Here is a 21645-nt window from a genome sequence, read left to right on the forward strand (position 1 = left end):
CATCCCTTCAGCACCGAGTCACTCTTCCTCTTCTTAAGTCTTACTCCCTGGCAGCATCCCTTCTTTTATCCAGTTTCCCTTCTTTCCATCACTTTTTTTTTTCTCAGGCTCCTTTTCCTCTCTTTTCCACCACAATCCTACCCCATTCCTTCGTGCACAACTCACTCCATACTTCATTTCCTCTCTCTCTCTCTCTCTCTCTCTCTCTCTCTCTCTCTCTCTCTCTCTCCTCATTCTTGGTCTTTCTGTCGCAACCACACTGCAATAGTCACACACTCGTCTACTTTTCTTCTTCAATTGACCCCATCGCCACACACACAAGCCATTCCTTCATACACAACCCAACCCCTTAGTTCTTTTTCCACCTAAGTATTAAGAACCACATATTCCACTTCTTTTACCTCCTCCTCCTCCTCCTACACACACACACATGAACCAATCCGATGGACTTCCTCCTTCACTCCTTTCCTCACTCTCCCTCATCACCGCCACCACCACCACCATAATACTCATCACCATTATCACCACCACCGTCACCGCCGCCACAGGTAACATGCAAAGGTGTGATGCAAATTAAACACACAGGTAAATCTTCATCTTTTTGTTATTATTTCATTGCTCAGTATTTATTTACATACATACAGTAACTGCCGATATAGTATCTGAAACATACGAATGCAGTTATTCAATGAAGAATTATACACCGATAATAGTTAACATTCACACACACAAACATACGAACACATACACACACACGCACACATAATACATTCTTTTCTCACTTAATCTCTGACTCATACTCATTCTCTCTCTTCATCTTTCTCTCCATAGACAATTCTGTACAGTAACTTTACAAGAGGGGAGAAACAAAAATCATTATTTGTTCGATAAATCTTATTAACACATCAACAAAGGGAAGAGGAGGAGGAGGAGCGAGGGGAGGAGAAGTACTATAACACATGGGAAAGGGACAAAAGGTGGAAAAAATGGAGATGAGCAAAACATGAGAGAATAATAATAATAATAAAATGGGTGAAGGAGATGGATGACAATGATGATACGGATGAAATGGCAAGATAAGAAACACATCAGGAGAGGGAGGGGACAGAGGGGGCAGACGCGGGGGGTGGCAAGGGCATACACATGGGGACGTGGAGGAGGAGGTGAGGGCCATGGAGGTGGAAGGGAGAGGGAGGGGAAAAGAGGGACAAGAGGATCAGGAATACGACCGGTCCACACTACTACAGGGAAGGGAGGGGCTAACTGGTGGCATGTAATAATAGTAGTAGTCGTAGTAGTGGTAGTAGTGGTGGTAGTGGTAAGTTCTCCTACATAACTACCACCTCATATCCCCCTCTCCACCAACCCCAGCACTAAGGAATGGTTTAAATGAGAGGAGGAGGAGGAGGAGGAGGTGGAGGTGGGGGAAGAGACACCGCCACTACAACTACCACCACTACCACCACCACCACCACGCCCCTTGTAGCATGCCCGGCCGTTCACGTCCTCGCCTCTTCATGTTTTTTAGACCTTTTGTTTTATTTAAATATTCTACAGCAATAAAAAAATACTTTATGGGATCTGACAAGCGAGTGGTCAGTCTTCATGCTTGTGTGTGTGGGGGGGGGAGGGATGAGGGGGGATGGGAGATGAGTGGAGTGTGGGGGGATGGGGGAGAGGAGGAAGGTAATGGGGTTGATGGGTTGGGGGTTATGGGTTGGGGGGACAGAGGTCGAGACCCCTGAGTTTGTGACACGCAATATTGAGCCTCATGACAGTAGTACCGAAGACTGGGAACCGCTCGTCACGTCCCAGTGTTTACGACTGACTAACTTGACTTACTGACTGACTGACTGACTGACTGGTTGACTCGACTCACACTCTTTCACTCTCGCTCTCTTTCTCTCATTCTCTCTCAGTCTGTCTCTCAGGCTGGTGAGAGGAAGACTCATCCTAAATATTCTCGGACTGACTAACGACTCTCGTAACGACTCGCCTCGACGACTCAACAAATAACTATCGTTAAAATCTGACGAAAAACATTTTTAAACGTCCACTCAAAAATAGACTTTCTTGCACGTCACGTCGTCGTCGCCGCCAAGTCTTCCTCCGGCGGCGTCCTCCTCACTGACCCGTACTGGCACGCCCGCCTCCACTGCTACACTTTCTCCACTGTATATATTTATATTATATATGTATATATATTTTCTTCATAAAGGTTTCCCAGTTTTCTTTCCGGCGGCGGCGATGGCGCTCGCCTCACACGAGTCACTCGCCGCGGCCATGGAAGCCAGAGTGAGGCTGTGCACTGCGCTGCCGACGGTGCCGCCTCAGGACGCGGGGGGCCTGCCTCCCCCAGGCTGCTGAGGCCAGTCACTGAGGGAGGGAGGGAGAACCGCCCCCTTCCCGCTCACTCCGCCAGCGAGGGGAGAGTCGGGCCGTCTTTTCGCCACAACAACATTCGCGCAACAACATTAATTGATCGACTAGAAGGTACTGGGGTGGCCCACTCCATTCATCCTGGTGGCTTCCACTGGGCGGGGCGGGGCGGGGCGGGGCGGGGCGGGTGGAGGCACCTCACTCCGGCGCGGATCGGGGGCGCCCCGCCGGCCGCCCCCAACACAAGCTTCATCCTCCGACAAATCAACGGTGAATAAATTACTAACAATGTGGTGCCTGTTGCTGCCGCCCCCTCCACCGCCCGCGGACTGGTGGGCGTGGCCTTGATCCCTGATGTGCCCGAGAGGCGACCGGCGGCCAGCGGGCGCGGCCATGACTAGGAGGGGCGCACGCCCGCCCCACCGGCACCGAGCAGCGCTCCCCGGGGCGGCGGGGCGCGGGGCCTGGCGGCCACCCTGGCCCGAGGGTATTAAAGCTTGAGAGGGTGAGCCGGGCCGCCCGCCGTCAGCGGAGGGCGGCCAGCGCGGCGCTAGTTCTCTCACGCGCAGTCGTGGAGCGGCCGTTTCTCCGGGGGCGGCGGCGGCGGCGGAGGCTGGAGGCGCGGGCCCCGCCCCTGGGGGCAGCGGCAGCCGTGGCTCGTGCACCGCTGGTAGGTCATCTCCAGCAGGTGGCGAACCCCCGTCAGCGGCCAGTAGCAGAGTAGGCAGGGCAGCGGGATGGAGGCCAGGGCGAGGCAGGCCCAGCCCAGAAGGGCGTGGCGCCCCCCACACGAGCACGGGTTGTCGGCTAGCTGAGCGGCGTGGCCAGACTCTCTGTCCTTGCCGCAGTGGTAGAGGACGCCCTTCACGCAGCACAGGCAGGAAGCGTAGTCGACGGCGGCGGCGGGTGAGCAGAGGCACTTGTTGCGGCAGAGCCAGGTGGCGGGCGGCGGCCGAGGCTTGGTGCACGCCTGGCACCGGCAGCGGCCGCACCACGAGCAGATGATGGACTCCCCATCGCTCTCCTCCCTTCCGCTCTTGGTGAAGGTGAGGGCGGCCGGCTGCTTGCTGATCACTGGCGTGCGGCTGCCTGCTGGCTGCTGCTGCTGCAGGGAAGTGCCGCTGGTGCTGGCGGGGACTCCTTTGCCCGGGGTAGGGGTCACGCCCAGCTTGGGTCGCTTACCGCTAACGCGGGCGGGCGCGCCGTGCACCAGGGCCAGGTCCACGTGGGTGCGGGAGTGGTGGTGGGAGGGGCGGGCGCGGGGCGCCACGCGGTGCTTGAAGGGCGTATCCACATAGAGGTTGGTGGTGCGCTGGTGGTCTGGGCGGGGCACGGACAGCGTGATGGGGCTCCCCTGGGGGCTGGCGGGGGCGCCCGACCCCCCACATCCACCCGCGCCGCCCCCGCCTTGACTCCGGCCATCCTGCGACATCACCGGACGCACACGTCGGGCATCATGTCCTCAGCCGCCGCTCCACAGCACTCTGCAACACACAAACACAGGTCGTCACCAACACGCCAACACCACTCACAGGGATCAATAATATGTCTAACATGCTACATCAGCCTACTCAGCTAAATGATTCAAGGAGATTAACACTTCAGGATCTGCCTGTCTACGAAAAAATATTACTATTATTATAATTAGTTTGCCCTGTCATTAGCGTCATCACCACTAATAATCAAAACACACACACACACACACACACACACACACACACACACGTGTTTCGTTTGATGCGAGTTTATGGGAAAGCAGGTGTGTGTGTGTGTGTGTGTGTGTGTGTGTGTGTGTGTGTGTGTGTGTGTGTGTGTTTTCCAAGAAGTGGTTGGTCACTCGTTGGGGGATGTGAACGGAGAGCCAAATCGCTGCCCCCTTCCCCCACCCCCGCCCCGCCCCGCCCCACCCCGACAAGATTCCAAGACGAGATTCATGGTAACAGAAATAAAATAATAATAATAATAATACGTGAGACTTTTAAGGTGCATAAATCATCATGAGAGAGAGAGAGAGAGAGAGAGAGAGAGAGAGAGAGAGAGTAGGGACAGGAGGAAGAGAGGGGAGGGGGTAATGATCAATGCAGAGGGCGAGAGGATGGAAGGGAAGGGAAGGGAAAGGAAGAGAAGGGAAGGGAAGGAGGGAAGGGGAGGGAAGGGAAGGGTGTCATTCTCTTTGTTTACAAGAAGAAAATCGCCCTTAGTGTCTTCTCATCTTCCTTCATAAACAAACCTGAGAGAGAGAGAGAGAGAGAGAGAGAGAGAGAGAGAGAGAGAGAGAGAGAGAGAGAGAGAGAGAGAGAGAGAGAGAGAATAGTTGGATAGGCCAAACATGCGAGTAGGTAGAGGAGGAAGGAGGATGAGGGACGTAGAGGGGGGGAGGGGGAGGGGGAGGAGGAGGAGGGGAGGAGGAGGTAAATGGCGGCCAGGCAGACGGGGAGGGAGGGAGACACTAGGGTAGGTAGGTAGGTAGATAGGTAGAGAGGGGAGGGAGGGAGGAGTCAGCGAGCTATGTTGTGGTGGTGGGTGGAGGAGGAGGAGGAGGAGGAGGTAAAGGATGGGGGGAGGAGGGAGTGAGCGGATGTTCGACCACTCAGGGAGAACTCCAACTTCCCTTCTCACACTCCCTTCAGGGCGAGAAGGGCTTAACGCGCGCCCTTAATCATTAAGGTCGACGATCCTGGCTAACTTGCTGGAAATCTCAGTCTTATGTACTGGAGGGGGTGTGAGGGGCAAGGAGGGGAGGGGGGAAGGGAAAGGGGAGCTACATGTGGGCCAGAAGTAGGGGAGGGGAGGGGAGAGGAGGGCGGCGTGCGAGGAATGAGAGGGAGGAAAGGAGGGAGGGAGGTATTTAGATGGGTGGGGGGAGGTGAATGAGGGTGGGGGTGAAAGGAAATGAGGAAAAGGGGGGAGAAGGGGCGCTGCAGAGGGGTGGTTACAAATGAAGGGGGGAGTGGGTGGATAGGTGGGTGGGGAGTAGGTTGGGGGAAGGGGATTGAGGGAGGCGGTTAAGGCATTTCGTGGGTGGATTGAGAGCGCGGTCAATCCATGGAAGTGATCAGGGGGCTCTCACTCACTCACCTCCTCATCCACTTCACACCCACCCACACTCCCTTATCATCCACCTGAGTCCACCTTATTTACCCACCTCGTCCACCCACTCACCCACCCACACTTCCCCTCCACATTATATTCACCCATCTAGTTCACCCTCTCATCCACCCACTTACCAGTACATGAGCTTTCAATCGCTCCCTTCCACCCACTTCTAAACACTTATCCACCTGACTTCACCCCCATACCCCACCTATAGTTTCTCTTCCACATCCACCTCCAATCCACGCGTCACCCACACATCCATCCACCTTCATAAGAGAGAAGTGGACGAAGAAGGGAAAAAAAGTATTTGCAGCTAGTCCACCATCACCTCCACCTTCTCCACCTCTTCTTCCCTTTCTCCTCTTTCTTCATCTCCATCTCCTATTTCATGATCTTGGTTTTCCTTCCACCTCTTCCTTTCCTCCTTTCTTCACCTTCTTCCACCTCCTTTTCCGCCTATTTTCTCATTTTCCTCATGATTTTCCTCAAGTTCAAAGACTAAATTAATCCTATCTTCCTGTTGACAGTATTAGTAATTTGTTAATGTTTTCATCACCACCACCACCACCATCCCCACCACCATCACCACGACCACGGCCATATGTAAGCTGTTCGTTTCATCACCAACACCTTAAGTTACCGTCAACACCACTACCACAATCGTCACCATTACATACTATCGCAGTCATCATCACCACCGCAATCATCACCATTACACGCTATCACCACTACCACAAACGAGAGTGGCAGACGGTTATGTCACCACAATCATCACCACTGCCATCACCATCAGACACAATCAGGCCAATACAACAGCCCTTATGCCACCAGTCACTTCACCGTCATAAAACCATCACCAACATTACCAATTTTCAACGTCAACCAAAATCACCACCACCAACATCACTGACAACCGCAATAGCAATCCAAGAAGCAAGAAGTCTACACTGCAATGATAGATAAAGAATGGAAGATATTTAACAGACGAATCACCACCACCACCACCACCACGCTTAGTCCCCTGACATCACCATCACCACAACAATTGTCACCCAAGAGATACATACACGAGTATCAGATAAGAGATACGAAATAAGAAAGGTAAAGAAACAGGTATCAGTAAAAATAATAATCATAATAGTCTAATAATAATAATAATAATAGTGTTAATTACTTCAAATAAAAAATACACAGGTAAGAACAAAAAAATTAATCTATATATGAAAAAAAAAGTAAAACGTCTTCATCTTTCCTCCTCCTCCTCCTCCTCCTTTGTCCTCCAAGATTACCCTGTACATGTTCCCTCCCGTTCCTCCATCCTTCCCTCCCTCCCTCCAGCCTTCTCTCCCTTCATCCTACTTCCCTCCTTTAGACAAGATCTCCTTTCTCTCCCTCCTCCCCGGTGACATCCTTTCCTCCTCTCTCCACCTCCTCCTCCACCCATGCCGCCGGTGACAACTCTCTCTCTCTCTCTCTCTCTCTCTCTCTCTCTCTCTCTCTCTCTCTCTCTCTCTCTCTCGTGATATCCCTTACCCCTCCTTCTTCCTTCCCCCCCAAGAGATATCCTTTCCTTCTTCCCTCCATCCCTCCGCCTCCTTCCTCTCCTCCTCTCTCCTTCCTCCCACAGGCTATGATGGAAGAAAGGGAGGAAGGAGGCTAAGGAACAGAGGTCAAGGAAGGTCAGTAGCGGACCGTGACCTACAAGCGGACGGGAGAGAGGGAGGGAGAGATGTAATTATTGTCTACCGTCTTCCTGCATTCAATTGGTGTGTGTGTGTGTGTGTGTGTGTGTGTGTGTGTGTGAAAATCTCGCCTGTAGTTATATAGTAATCACTAAAAATAAGGTGATATTTTGTAGCAGCAGGAATAGAAGTAGTAGTGGTCTTACTATCAACAACAACAACAACAGTAATAGTAGTAGTAGTAGTAGTAGTAGTATCAGCAACAGAAGCAATAATAAAAATAAACAGTATAGCAGTAGTAATAGTAGCAGAAGTGGGAGTATTAGTAGTATAGGAGAGACTGCAGAAAGAGTAATAATAATGATACTACTACTACTACTACTACTACTACTACTAGGCAAGACAACCACAATGTCACGCCGTCCCAGTGATCACAAAGCAGGAAGCTACACGGCGAGGCGACAAAGGAGGACGATAAGAGGAAAGAAAGAAGCACAAAAGACTAAAGAATAACGGAGGAGGAAGGAGAAGGCGACGATAACAAAACAGCCTCAGCAGTAATCGTTCTCGTCACTTATCGCGTCACGAACACCGCGGAACAAAGGGCGAGGAGGAGGAGGAGGAGGAGGAGGAGGAGGTAGAAGAAGAAGAAGAAGAAGAAGGAGAGAAAGAAGAAATATAAAAACAGTAAATATTAACGAAATAAGATGAAAAAGATGATGAAGAAGAAGAGGAAGAAGAACTATAAAACAGTAAATATTAACGAAACAAGATGAAAAAGATGAAGAAGAAGAAGAAGAAGGAGAAAAAAAAATATAAAACAGTAAATATTAACGAAACAAGATGAAAAAGATGAAGAAGAAGAAGAGAAAGAAGAAATATAAAACAGTAAATATTAACGAAACAAGATGAAAAAGATGAAGAAGAAGAAGAGAAAGAAGAAATATAAAACAGTAAATATTAACGAAACAAGATGAAAAAGATGAAGAAGAGGAGAAAGAAGAAATATAAAACAGTAAATATTAACGAAACAAGATGAAAAAGATGAAGAAGAAGAAGAGAAAGAAGAAATATAAAACAGTAAATATTAACGAAACAAGATGAAAAAGAAGAAGGGGAGAAAAAAGAAATATAAAACAATATGAAACTCCCGAAACAAGATGAAAAAGATGAAAACAAAATATAAGTAAAATGAGTAATTAAAATATAACGAGGAAAAGGAACAGAAGGATAATAGAAAAAAAAAATACAAAACAGCAAATAATAAAGTAACACAAAATATCATAATGCCGAAATGATAAGAGAAGTAATAAACAGGAAGAGGAAGAGAAGGACAACAGGAAAATGAAGAGGAAGAAGAGAAGGACAGCAGGAAAATGAAGAGGAGGAAGAGAAGCATGGAAACATGGACTAGCAGGCAGCAGAAAGCCTGTTGGCTCATTACTAGGCTGCCTGCGTTCAGTGATTTAATCGATCCGTTTGCCATAGGAGTGGCTTGCAGGGAAGGATTAAAGCACTTGTGTATCTACTCTTGGGAACGTTCAGTTCACTCCCGATGCAGCAAAGTGGCGATCAATGCGTTTCTTGATGGAGTTGATGGTCTCTGCGCTAACCACTCCTGCAGGAAGGCTGTTCCAGTGGCGAACAACTCTATTCGAGAAATAACTCCTGCCGATGTCGGTATTGCACCGCTTTGCTAGAATTGTTTTTCCGTTGTTTCTTGTTCTCAGGTTGGTTTGTAGCGTGAAGAGTTTGGAGTGATCAACGTACGAAGGACAACAGGAAAATGAAGAGGAGGAAGAGAAGAAGGAAAATAAGAAAACAAAAGCAGTAAATATTAAAAAAAAACAAGAACAAAAGAAAATTAGCTGAGAAATAATGTCAAGAAGGAGGAAAATGACAAGATGATAATGAAGAAGAAATGAAGAGGAAGAGGGGGAGAAGGGAGGAGGAGGAGGAGGAAGTGGAGGAGGAAGTAGGGAAATGAAAAAAAAAGACTTAATAGAACGGGTTAGAGCCGCTACATACCGCATCCGCTCACGTACACACACACACACACACACACACACACACACAGTCACGTCCTTAGTGAACGCGTTTCCGCTTCCCGCAAATCTTCTAAGTCGGTGGAGGAGGAGGAGGAGGAGGAGGAGGAGGAGGAGGAGGAGGAAAAGGAGGAGGGTACTGAAGGAGGACGAGGCAATGATAAATATGGAGGAGGTAATGAAGGAAGAAAAATATGGAGAGAGAGAGAGAGAGAGAGAGAGAGAGAGAGAGAGAGAGAGAGAGAGAGAGAGAGAGAGAGAGAGAGAGAGAGAGAGAGAGAGAGGAGAGAGAGAGAACACAAGAAAACCAATGTCGCGGCGAAGCTACACGGATGGGAGACGGAGAGAAAAAGAAAGAGCTGAGGTGAGGCGAAGGGAAGGGAAGGGAAGAAGGGGAAAGGAAGGGAGGCGGCGGTGGCACTAATTAACGGATATCCTTCGAGTGATTTTCCCGTAATCGTGTGGGGGCGAGGAATTGGGAGAGAGGGAGGGGGAGGGAAAGTAGGAAAGGAGGGGGGGGAGGGGTGAGAAAGAAAGAGAGGAAGGAAATGAAAGATGAGGGAGGGGGTAGGTAGGAGATGGTGGTGGTGGTGGTAGTGGTGGTGATTCAGGTGAGTGTGAGAAACAAGGTGAGGAATGGAGGTGTAGGTGTTGACTGTAGAGTATGTGATGTAAGGGAGGGAGAGAGGGAGAGGAAGGGGATGGACAGTGAAGAAGGGAAGGAGGGAGGGATGAAGGAGTGAGAAAGGAAGGATACAAGAATGAGAATGGAGGGGAAAAAGGATGTAGGAGAGAGAAAGGAGGGAAAAGGGAGGGAGAGAGGGATGAAGAAGTGAGAAAGGAAGGATACAAGAATGAGAATGGAGGGGAAAAAGGATGTAGGAGAGAGAAAGGAGGGAAAAGGGAGGGAGAGAGGGATGAAGGATTGAGAAAGGAAGGATACAAGAATGAGAGAATGGAGGGGAGAAGGAATACAGGAACGAGAAGTATGAAGCATTGAGAGTCCTTGATAGAAAACAAAGACATATATAAATAAAGCGAGCACCATAGCCCCCCCCCTACACACACACCGCACAATGTATTACTGACCACACACACACACAAAAAAAAAAAAAGAACCCTAGTTATAATTCAAACATGACGAATCTTCTTAGTACGTAATATTACTTAGTGCCAAAAAAAAAGAGTACTAGCAGAAACAAATGATGGTAAAAACAGCAGCATGAGTAGGAAGTTGTTGAAGAAATTAAGCCAATACCAATTAGATATAAATGAGAGAGAGAGAGAGAGAGAGAGAGAGAGAGAGAGAGAGAGAGAGAGAGAGAGAGAGAGAGAGAGAGAGAGAGAGAGAGAGAGAGAGAGAGAGAGAGAGAATCCAGTCATGGGGAGGAGATCAAATACAAAGAAACTCTTCGGTTTATGTATTAGTAAAGAGATCGCTGGAGGGAGGGAGGGAGGGAGGAGGAGGAGGAGGAGGAGGAGGAGGACGGGAGGGAGAGGAGGAGGTATACTGATTACGATGGGAAGAGGAGGAAGTTGATGAATAGGAGAAAGGTGAGAAAGGAAGTCGAGGAAGAGAATGAAGGTGAGAGAGGAGAAAGAATAAAGAGAAAAAGAGAGGAAGAGAAGAGAAAGGGAAGAGGAGAATGGAGATGGAGAAATGGGTAGGTGTGTGGAAATGGGTTTGAGGTGAAATGGAAAAACTGAAATGGGAATTGAGAAGGAATGAAGACAGACAGTGAGGAGGAGGAGGAGAAGATTAAGATTGAAGTGCGAAGATGGGTGAGGAAGAAATGATAGGAGGGGGTGAGAAAGGGGAGGCTTAGTGGTGACAGTGATGGTGAAGGAGTGGAAGAAGGGCGAAGTAGTGAAGAGGAAAGATGTCAAAGGAGGGTCAATAGAGTCTGAGAAGGAAGAAAGGAGGAGAGGAAGAGGAGGAAAGAGTAAGAAGTAAGGAAGGGAGAATGAAAAAGAAGTTGAGTCTGAGAAGGAAGAAAGGGAGGAGGAGGAGGAGGAGGAGGAAAGAGTAAGAAGTAAGGAAGGGAGAATGAAAACGAAGAGATGAAGTTGAGGATACTGGGTTCGAAAAGAGCACGAGGAGGAGGAGGTGATGGAGTTAGAGGAAGAAGACGTGGAGAAAGAAAAGATGGAGATGAGAAGGTGGAAGAGAGAAGTGGAGGTGGAGATGATGTTTGTGGAAGTGTATTACAACGACACACACACACACACACACACACACACACACACACACACACACACACACACACACACACACCAGCGCCCTAAATAACTTATCCCCCAACGTTTGATCGATGTACTTCAAGGCCACACCGGGAGGAGGAGGAGGAGGAGGAGGAGGAGGAGGGAGAGAGGAGCAGAAAACCAAGCCGCCACCCCCTACCAGTGCCACGCCATCACCACCACCACCGCCATCTCCATTTCCATCACCACCACCACCATCACCGCTTGCAAATACCTCGTGATGGGGGTGGGGGGAAAAGGAGGGAGGGAATCACGCCACCTTCACCACCACCATCACCACCAGAGCCGTCATCACCACCACCACCAACACCACTTACAACTACCGCCCATCATGACCATTGGATTTTCACTTCAAAACAAAAATGAATTAAAGACACACACACACAAGGTACTTTAACTCATAAGTACGTGCACACACATACATACATACACTCTGCAGACACTTTCAATTCATACACACACACACACACACACACACGTCTTTTCCTCCTTCTTATCTTCTTTCTTTACCTTTGAAATGGCGTGAAGGTAGACAAGCCAGGTGGGGAGAAGTGAAGGAAGGAAGGAAATGGGGGTGGAAGGGAGGGCAGGAAGGAAGGAAGGAAGGAAGGAAGGAGAAAAATTGACATAAGGGGGACGGATGCAGTGAGGGAATGAACTATGATTGGAGGGCGATAGATATGGAAAAAGAGATGCAACTGGGAGGGAAAGAGGAGGGAAGGAAAGGGGAGGAAAAAGGTATGAGTGGGGTAGAGATGAGAGATGAGAGAGAGAGAGAGAGAGAGAGAGAGAGAGAGAGAGAGAGAGAGAGAGAGAGAGAGAGAGAGAGAGAGAGAGAGAGAGAGAAAGGAAGTGGGGCATGGAGTGGAAGGGAGGGAATGATAAAGTGAGGGAGTAAGGAAAAGATGTAGGTGGAAAGAAAGGAGGAAGAAACACAATGAAGGAAAAGAAAGAGGGAGGGAGGAATGTAGTGGAGAGGAAGGAATGAGAGAGAAACGCATTAAAGGAAATAAAGGAAATGAAAGAGTGAGGGAGGGAGAAAGGGAGTGACAGACAGACAGGCAGACATGGTGTGGGAGTAAGGAAGGAACGAGAGGAAGCAGGGAGGAAGTGGAGGAAAGGGAGGAGAGGAAGTGGGAGGGAGGAAGAAGCGGCAGGGTGTGGGGGTGTGTATGTATGATCAAAAGAGAGGGAGGAAGGGAGGGAAGGAAGGAAGGCGGGAAAGGGTGGGTGACGGGGTGTGTGGGTGGGGGGCGAGGGGGGGAAGGGCAAAAACGCCCCCTGCACCCAATGGCGCCAACGTGAGCTGGTTATACACACGTTCATGGTTGTGGTGGTGGTGGTGATGGTGGTGGTGGTGGGCGGGGCATTGTTACTCCTGCCCTGCTATCTGCTTCCCCAACTACCCACTCCTACTCTTTCTATTGATTTTCTTTTTCTATTATCTTTGTTACCTACTTATGTTACGAAAAGTTATGTTCTTCCTTTTTTTTATTCTGGTATCTCAATTCCCTTCAGTAATTTCCTCTCTTCTCTTTCTCCCAATTCACCTTCTTCAGATTTTTTTTATCTATTCCATCTACTGCTGTTACGAAAGACATATTCTCCTTTTTTTCTAGTGTTTCATCTCCCAGTAGTAATTCTCTCTCTCTCTCTCTCTTTAAATTCAACTTCTCCACTTAATGCTGTTACTAAAGCTCTATTCTTCCTTTTAATTTCAGTAGTACCTAATCTTCTATCAATATTTTTCTCTCCTCCTCCTCCTTTTCTTCTTACTTCACCTCCCCGCCTGACCTTCTCATAACCCACAAAAACGTTTAAGATCAGCAAACGTTACAAAGCACGAACACAAGTAATTACCGTACACGAGCTCTTAATAATTTGTCTGCCGCCCTTGATTGTGGCTGCTCGCATCCTCCACTTGAATGCATTACATCTATTTATCCTTCTCTCTCTTCCTCCTTCGTTTAAGTATCTTCTCGAGACCTCCTGCTCCTCCTCCTCCACCTCTTGAGTAAGCAACCTCCTCCTCCAAACAGCATCAGCATGAGCAGAAAGCGTATAAGCGTATAAAACGTAAATACCAGAATAGCTCTCTCTCTCTCTCTCTCTCTCTCTCTCTCACGGCACCTTAGCTCGTTTTTTCCCTCCCTTTCCTCCCTCCTATTCCTAATAACCACTCATCTTCACCCTCCTTGCCGTCCTTTCCTTTCCCGCGGCCAAGGAAGAGAGAGAGAGAGAGAGAGAGAGAGAGAGAGAGAGAGAGAGAGAGAGAGAGAGAGAGAGAGAGAGAGACTCAAAATGATACATACTTATAGCGACACAACGAAATCGTACATATATCAGAGAGAGAGAGAGAGAGAGAGAGAGAGAGAGAGAGAGAGAGAGAGAGAGAGAGAGAGAGAGAGAGAGAGACTCCTCCGGTAATCGTTCTCCGCCGGATGTGAAGACTCACTAACGCCAAGGGGGTGTTCCTGGTCTCTCTCTCTCTGTATGTATGTAGGTACGTTTCTTAAATCCTTCACTGCATAATTCGTCTGATGATCTTGTGTGTGTGTGTGTGTGTGTGTGTGTGTGTGTGTGTGTGTGTGTGTGTCCCTGAAATTACTAGAACTTCCTCAATCTAACCACACACACACACACACACACACACACAGTGATAAGATAACAACAATAAAAAATAATGACAACAACAATGATAGTAGTGGTGGATACGTTTGATAAGACGTAATAGTAGTAGCGGTAGAAGTAGGCCTAATAGTAGTAGTAGTAGTAGTATGCAGAAAAAGTATACAAACGCTCCCTTGTTATGAAAGAATGGCGATGGTAGTGGTAATGGTGATGATGGTGCAGGTGGTGGTGGTGGTAGGGGTGTGTAAAGTGACGTGTTATGAAGTGGTAGAGACAAATACTGGTGGGGTAGTGGTGATGGTGATGGGGGTGGTGGTGATGATGGCGAGGGTGGTGGTGGACAGGATGCTGGCGGCCGGCTCTGCTTTACTGCGGATGTGCTGGTGCTGTCGCCTCCTCACTACCACCACCATCACCACCTCCACTACCTTCCCTTGGCCACCATCACCCCCACCCCTTCCCTTCCCGCTCCTCCACAACCACCTTTCCCTACTTTCACCCTCCACCACCACCCATCATCACCACCTTACCAACTCCACTAACCAACACCAACACCGACTCCACTTTCCCTTCCCTCTTCTCTCCACCTTATCTAAACTTTCCTTTCTTTCCCTATGCTAAAAAAAAAAAAAAAAAACACGAGAGAGAGAGAGAGAGAGAGAGAGAGAGAGAGAGAGAGAGAGAGAGAGAGAGAGAGAGAGAGAGAGAGAGAGAGAGAGAGAGACGTATATTCCTTGCAGTTAATTGAAGCCTGAAACTCGAAGCCAGAAAGTGTGTTGCAACAGAAGCGTAAAGAAGAGTACCAACAGTCAGTCAGTCAGCTTGGCCAGTCACTCAGTCGGTCCACTCGAGGATGGCTGAGTGGTTTCATTCATTCGCTAGTTTTTTTTCCTCCCTCTCTTTCCTACAATGACGCTCAGGTGTTCTCTCCCACTCCCTCCTCCTCTTCCTCCGCGTCTTAATGAATGGTGGAGCCTCAAGTGGCGGCTAAGTGTGTTATCAGTTGAGAAGATAAGGAGTCAGCCAGCCACCTAGTACACACACACACACACACACACACACACACACACACACACACACACACACACACACACACACAAATACACACACACACGTCTATCTGTCTGTCCTTCCACCGTCCAAAACAAGGGTATCACCTCAGACCTTTATGCCCTCTTTTTTTTTCTTTTTCCTTCTCTTCTTCCTCCTTCCTACATCTCCCTTCCGACCTTCATACATTAACCACTATCGGGTCGCCCATCTTTCTTCCCTGCCTTGATTTTTCTTCTTTCCTTCCTTCCTTCCTTCCCTCTTTCTCCTCGTCGTCTTCTGAAAGCTTAAGTTCCTATTCTTCTTACTCGCGTATTTCAATAATCCACCTGTCTTGCTTCTTTCATCTCGTTTTGTTCTTTTCCCTCCTTCTTTCTTCTAATCCTTACTGTGTGCTGCCCTTCCCTTTTTGTTCTCTTTCTCTTCTTCTCCTTTCCTTACCTCTACTATTCCTAACCAATCCCACAACTCATCTTACTCTTTCTTATGTATTTTCCATACTCTTCTTCCCTCTTCACTCCTACGTCCTTCTAAACCTTATTCTGAGTTGCCAATTCAATTTCCTTCTCTTTTCCTCCACTCCTTCTACTATTCCTCCCCCACCCCACGACTCATCTTCCTCTTCCTTCCCTATTTCCCCATTTCCTTCATCTGTGGAACTCCTTTTACATACCCTCTTCCACTTGTGTAAATCCTCTTCCTTCCTTCTATCTCTCTTTTCTTCTATATGTATGAATTCGCTTCCTAAACCCCCTCATACACACACACACACACACACACACACACACACACACACACACACACACACACACACACACACATGCGCAGACGAGACGAAGTTCCTGTCGCTGCTTCGTGGAGAGAAAGATAATGCCATGATTCTCTTCTGCTTGATACGATTAAGCAAATGTCAAGGCGAGAGGAGACGGTGGCAGAGGAGAGGAAGCAGACACGCCGGCGATCTCCCACACACGCACTCAGGCCACGAATCGAATGCTCTCTCTCTCTCTCTCTCTCTCTCTCTCTCTCTCTCTCTCTCCCTCTTAGTTCTAATTCACAACGGCAGTCTTTGTACCGTTCGATCGCATGATGTGATGTTACTACAGAGGAAAACTTGTCGGACACAGCGAGAGAGAGAGAGAGAGAGAGAGAGAGAGAGAGAGAGAGAGAGAATATGCCAAACAAATCAGACAAACTTGATGCCCTTTATGAAATACACAAAACAAACTTCAAATATATATCGATACTACGAAGCAGAATAAAGAAGAGCGAAAGAGAGAAAGACATACACAGACACGTCCTCACACTCCAGTCATGTCATCGTGGAGAGAGAAGAGGAGAGCCACTGAACCAGAGAGGTGAGAGAAAAAAAGTCCCCACCAAGGTCCTTCCTCGGTACCCATCACCCAATAATACTATCCCAGACTCGAGCTAACATGGGCCACGGTAAGACGGGGTCCCTATACACAAAAAAGGGCGATGTCCCCACGGAGAAGGACACATGAATCATAGGCCCAAACGAGATGTATGCCCCTAAAGCAATATTTTAGACTTAACACATATCCCAAAAGACGAGAGATGCATGACTCAAGACCCTAGGTGAGAATTTGGAGGGCAATATGTATGAGACCAAGCCCAAACGAGATATGTCCCCAAAGCAATAATTCAGACTTAACACATATCCCAAAAGACCCGAGATGCATGACTCAAGACCCTAGATGAGAATTCTGAGGATGATACGTATGAGACCATAAGAAACGTATGATTGAAACAATGTACCAAGGAAGAAGTGGCCGGAAGAGACGATGATTCACACACCATGAGGAACAGCTGTCGAGAAGAGGCATGTGGTTCAAGCCAAAACAGACCACGAGAAATATGAGACCAGATGAAGAATGACTCAGACCAATACAATCATACAAGAAACAGAAGACCAGAGGAGGCATATGATTGACGACCAAGACTAACAGCATACCAAGAAAAAGACCAGAGGCACATAACTTAGACCTCAGCGAACATTACAGAAGACCAAGGGAACATCACCACAAGGAACACAGTCATCCCACACAGACCAACCCAGCATACTTGACCCACCAAAACACTGTACGAGCGCCTATATTCTTGGCAAGCATTATGAACCGCAGAACATCAAATCATCTATGTAATATATAACCACAGCCCTCACAACCATACCGACTCTCTACGAGGTAAACTATAACACAACACTAATGGATTACAGTTAATATCGAGTCCTCAATACGCTGACAATCCTCTATTCACAGTATAAACATTAAATCATTACACACACACACAAACACACATGATGATTGTTATGTATCGAGAACACTTCAAAAGCATAATGGCCTCGAAATACCCGCCCCAAAAGACCCTCCCTGTCATATTCACGTTGATACCACGTCAGCACAAACAGCGCCGCACAGCACCTCTAGAGCCGCCTAACCGAACCGCACGCTACATGGGTCTGTCTGTCTGTCTGTGTGTCTGTCCGTCCGGCCGAACACTTGTCGCTCTTCATTCTCCTCTTCCTTGCGGTCACTAACGCCCCCCTGCTCCCCTCCCCCCACGCCCACGCCCCCCGTCAAGGCTCTTAATCTGTACACATCCACCAGTCAACCCACCAACCAGTCAGTCAGTCAGCCAGTCAACCATCCATTAAATTGACCCTTCTACCAAACCAACCGTTCAGTTGTCGTCCATATAGCATTGTCAGTCAGTCATCCTACCAGCTATCTGATCAGTCAACCCAAAAAACTAACCGGCAATCGACCAGTCAGCTATATATCCAACCAGTCAGTCAACCAACCAACCAGTCAGTCAGTCACGGTCATCGGCCGCAACCACTGACCATCTCCACCATCACGACAATCACCCCAAGAAGTAGTATGGTAGCTTATTTACTGTGTACGCAACCATTCCTTCCTCTCACCTCTCTCCATGTCCATACCACCACCACCATCACCACCACCACATGTACCATCAACACCGCCATATCTAACTCGACCAAGCTGTAGTATTCCTTAACAGAACTTAAAACCATACACACTTTAAATCAAATTATAGGCAAAACAGAACTCAAACCATAAAAATCTCCAACCGTAGACCAAATAGCGGCACCAACGCCATAACATTAGCATCGCCATACCCAGAATCAGCACTTTCCCGACACCACAACACCCTCCAAGCACCACCACAATCCCTCTTGCAAATCTACCGGCATATAAGAATACACTGGTGCAAGCCCTCGACCCTGCATAAAATTCCCTTACCCTCTCTCAAGTAATGACGGATGCAAGGGGTTGAGGGATAATTCTTAAGAGTAAACAGAACATAAGGAGTCTACAAGATGCCGGTAAGCCCACACAATGCAGCTCCTGTAAGCCTGAACCCCATCCTGACCTTATCTAGCCTTTTCTTGGAGGTATCTATCGTATTGGCACTCAACGTGACCGCCATGGCAAGCATTCGATCATTCCCATCTCGCCTCCACATTCCCATAATTCTTGAAACCAATTTTCTTCAATTTTCCCAAGTTCGGCGCCGGTTAAACTGTGTGTGAATGTGTGAATGTGTGTGTGTGTGTGTGTGTGTGTGTGTGTGTGTGTGCGCGCGCTGGGAAAGGTTTGTGAAGCCATCAATGAAAAAAATATCCAGGCACAAAAAAATGTAATAATAATAAACATCATAAAAACTAATGGTAAATCGTCCACACACAAACACAACAAAATCACACAAGCTATTCTTCATACTAACACACAAATCACGACACCAACACCCATACGGCAAAAAAAAAAAAAGTCATTATATATCAAGAAGAAACATACACTTCCACACCCACTACTACATATTATACTTAACTGACACTCAAGTAATCTTCAAGGGATAACTAATATAAATACCTGATAATTAAAGTACCTCACTAATTAATGCCTTAAAAAGAGGTTGAACCAGACTAATGAGCGTTAAGTAATATGAATTATCACACATTGATCACGGGACGTCGCGAGCGAGCAGCCATTTCAGTCTTTCATTTCAGCGCATATTACTTTTTCCTTCTATATTACTGATAATTTTTCGGGAGGGAAGGACTGGAAGGAGAAACAGGAAGGATGGATGGGGAATACAGGGAAGGGAAGGGAAAGGAGGAAAGACTACACGGGAAAAAGGTAAGGTAAGGGATCGAAATGGGAAGGGAAGGGATGCGAAAAGAAGGGAGAAATGACAGTACTTCCATGTAAAAAGGAGTAACGGAAGGGCAGGTGCAGGAGACATGAAGGGGAGAGAAAGGGTGAGGCAGCGAGAGAGAAGGGAAGAGGAAGGGGTCTTGCAATGGAGAAGAAGGGAGGGAGGAGGTGAGGAGGAGGAGAGAACTAGAGGACACCAGCACGGGGCGTCTGCTTATAATGAATCAAACCTTTTTTTTTTTCTTTACTCTCTCTCTCTCTCTCTCTCTCTCTCTCCGTCCACTGCTGGGTAGATTCTCTTTAAGGTTTCATCCCGGACACAACACACCAAGGAGTTTTCACCAATCCTTCACACACACACACACACACACACACACACACACACACACACACACACACACAGGGATCACCACCACCGGATATTTCGCTCTTCTTCGTTTCTCCTGCTTTCATTTTCTTCTATTTACATCCCGAGTTCACTTTTCAACGCTTTCTTCGCATACGGATAAGCACGCAAAACCGCACACCCGCGAATATACATACGAACACACAGGAAAGTATATGTGTTTCCATGTGTATACTCTCCCGACAGCTTCCAAACATACTTTCACATACGAAATAAAATCGACTGTCACATAATTTCCTCTTCTCTGTCGTAAACTGTATATATTTCTTGCTCTTTCAGATGATGCTGGTGATGTATCTTCGTGTAATCCGTATACATACACATACACATAAGCAGCACAGTCACAGAATACACTTGAAAGTACACACACGCATGATTGACGTACACATCTACCGGTACATACATACACTGGCGGTGGTAGGTAATCGTAGTCGTGGTAGTCTTCACTGTTTGGTAAGTACACACGTAGAATCAATCACTGGCCGGTATCTAGGTAGGGTTATCACGTATGCGGCATAAGTCATCGTTTCACAGCTTTCACACACGTAGTACACACACAGTAATCAATCAATCAGTCGCTGGCCTTCCCTCCTTCCTTCCTTCCGTCAACGAACTCAGATGCTCACACACTGCCTCCACGCACCTCGACTCATAACCTTCCTCCTCCACGCACACAAACCCCCACGTACGTACACAGCATACATACATACACACGTCGTTATGCTGTATGTACGTAAGTCAGCTCCAGCATCAGTCACTTGTGTGCAGCCTCCTTCCTTCCCTCACGATCAGTCAGTCAGTGTTGTCGGCCATTGGTTTCATCACTTCCTCCGGCGTGCAGACAACTACCATGGCTCTCCTCCGCCCTTCCCTTCCTTCACTGCCGATGCTGGAGGAGGAGGTGGTGGCGGAGGAGTAAGAGAAGACGCAGGGGTAGGCGGTGCAGGAGGAAGAGGCGGAGGAGGAGGAGGAGGGCGACGCCATCATGCAATCCAGCGGAGGGTGGTGGCGCAGGAGATGTAGGAGGAGGAGTCATGAAGCGAGGGCTGTGGTGGCTTGCTCTCCCTCTCTCTTTCTCCCTCTCCCTCTCTCCCTGTTCGTAGCAAGGGCGCCGGGCGGACTGCTGGGGTGCGGCAGGAGGGGTGGGTGGCGGCGGAGGAGGAGGAGGAGGCATGAAGAAGGGAGGGCTGTGGTAGCGAGCTCTCCCTCTCTTTCTCCCTCTCCCTCCCTCACCACCACCACCACCACCACACACATGCTCAGATTAACCACTATTCCTCCACTATTTCCCTCCTCGCGCCTCCTTTCTCGTGCTGGGCGGCTGGCTGGGGGCACGACACTGGCGGCGGGGTGGGTCCTGGCCGCTGCACGCCCCTCCGTCACCCGTGGCACCGCTGGCTACGAAGACTCTCCTTGGTTTTTATGAATGGGACTCTCCGCACCTCGCCACACTGAATGAAATGGCTGCTGCTCGCTCTGTCACCTCGCCGCCCCGTCCCTACCCGCCACACTTACCTATTCCCACAAATTCGCATCAGTAGGTAAATCCACAGGCGGCGGCGAGGGAGGTTCAGGAGGCTTGTGATAAATCCAAAGGTCGATATAATCCTTGGGAGCACACGGGCAGGGCAGCGGTGTTCACCCTCTCACAGTTGAACCAAATATGGAGCCTCAGCGCCAGCCCAGCCCAGGCGAGACACGGGCGGCTCCACTGTGGCGGCGAGGGGGAGTCCGCTTCGCCACAAATTTTCCATTATTCCGTGATTTAACTTTCTCAGCGTGGATTTTACACAACACATTTACTGAAAATTAGTATTATATCATATTTCCTGCTTGAACAGTACCGAAAATGTCTTCCACATCGCACAGGAATCAGTCGCGGATTGTATCAG

General features: G+C 48.4%; 1 protein-coding gene across 4 annotated transcripts; it reads right to left on the reverse strand.

Annotated features, from left to right (window-relative positions):
- Nucleotides 1-586: 586 nt before the first annotated feature.
- On the reverse strand, nt 587-21435 carry LOC126999998 (protein sprouty homolog 3-like). 4 transcript variants are annotated; one of them, XM_050863357.1, is made up of 2 exons: nt 21269-21435; nt 587-3863 (listed from the first exon to the last, which is right to left on the reverse strand). In XM_050863357.1, exon 2 carries the CDS (start codon nt 3809-3811, stop codon nt 2939-2941), a length of 873 nt encoding a protein of 290 aa, XP_050719314.1. In that variant the 5' UTR covers nt 3812-3863; nt 21269-21435; the 3' UTR covers nt 587-2938. The 4 variants fall into 4 exon arrangements, with proteins under 4 accessions (XP_050719314.1, XP_050719317.1, XP_050719316.1 ...); XM_050863360.1 differs by lacking the exon at nt 21269-21435 and adding an exon at nt 20460-21219; XM_050863359.1 differs by lacking the exon at nt 21269-21435 and adding an exon at nt 20161-20419.
- Nucleotides 21436-21645: the final 210 nt, after the last annotated feature.

The sequence above is a fragment of the Eriocheir sinensis genome, chromosome 17 (genome assembly GCF_024679095.1).
Source record: "Eriocheir sinensis breed Jianghai 21 chromosome 17, ASM2467909v1, whole genome shotgun sequence".
Lineage (NCBI taxonomy): Eukaryota > Metazoa > Arthropoda > Malacostraca > Decapoda > Varunidae > Eriocheir > Eriocheir sinensis.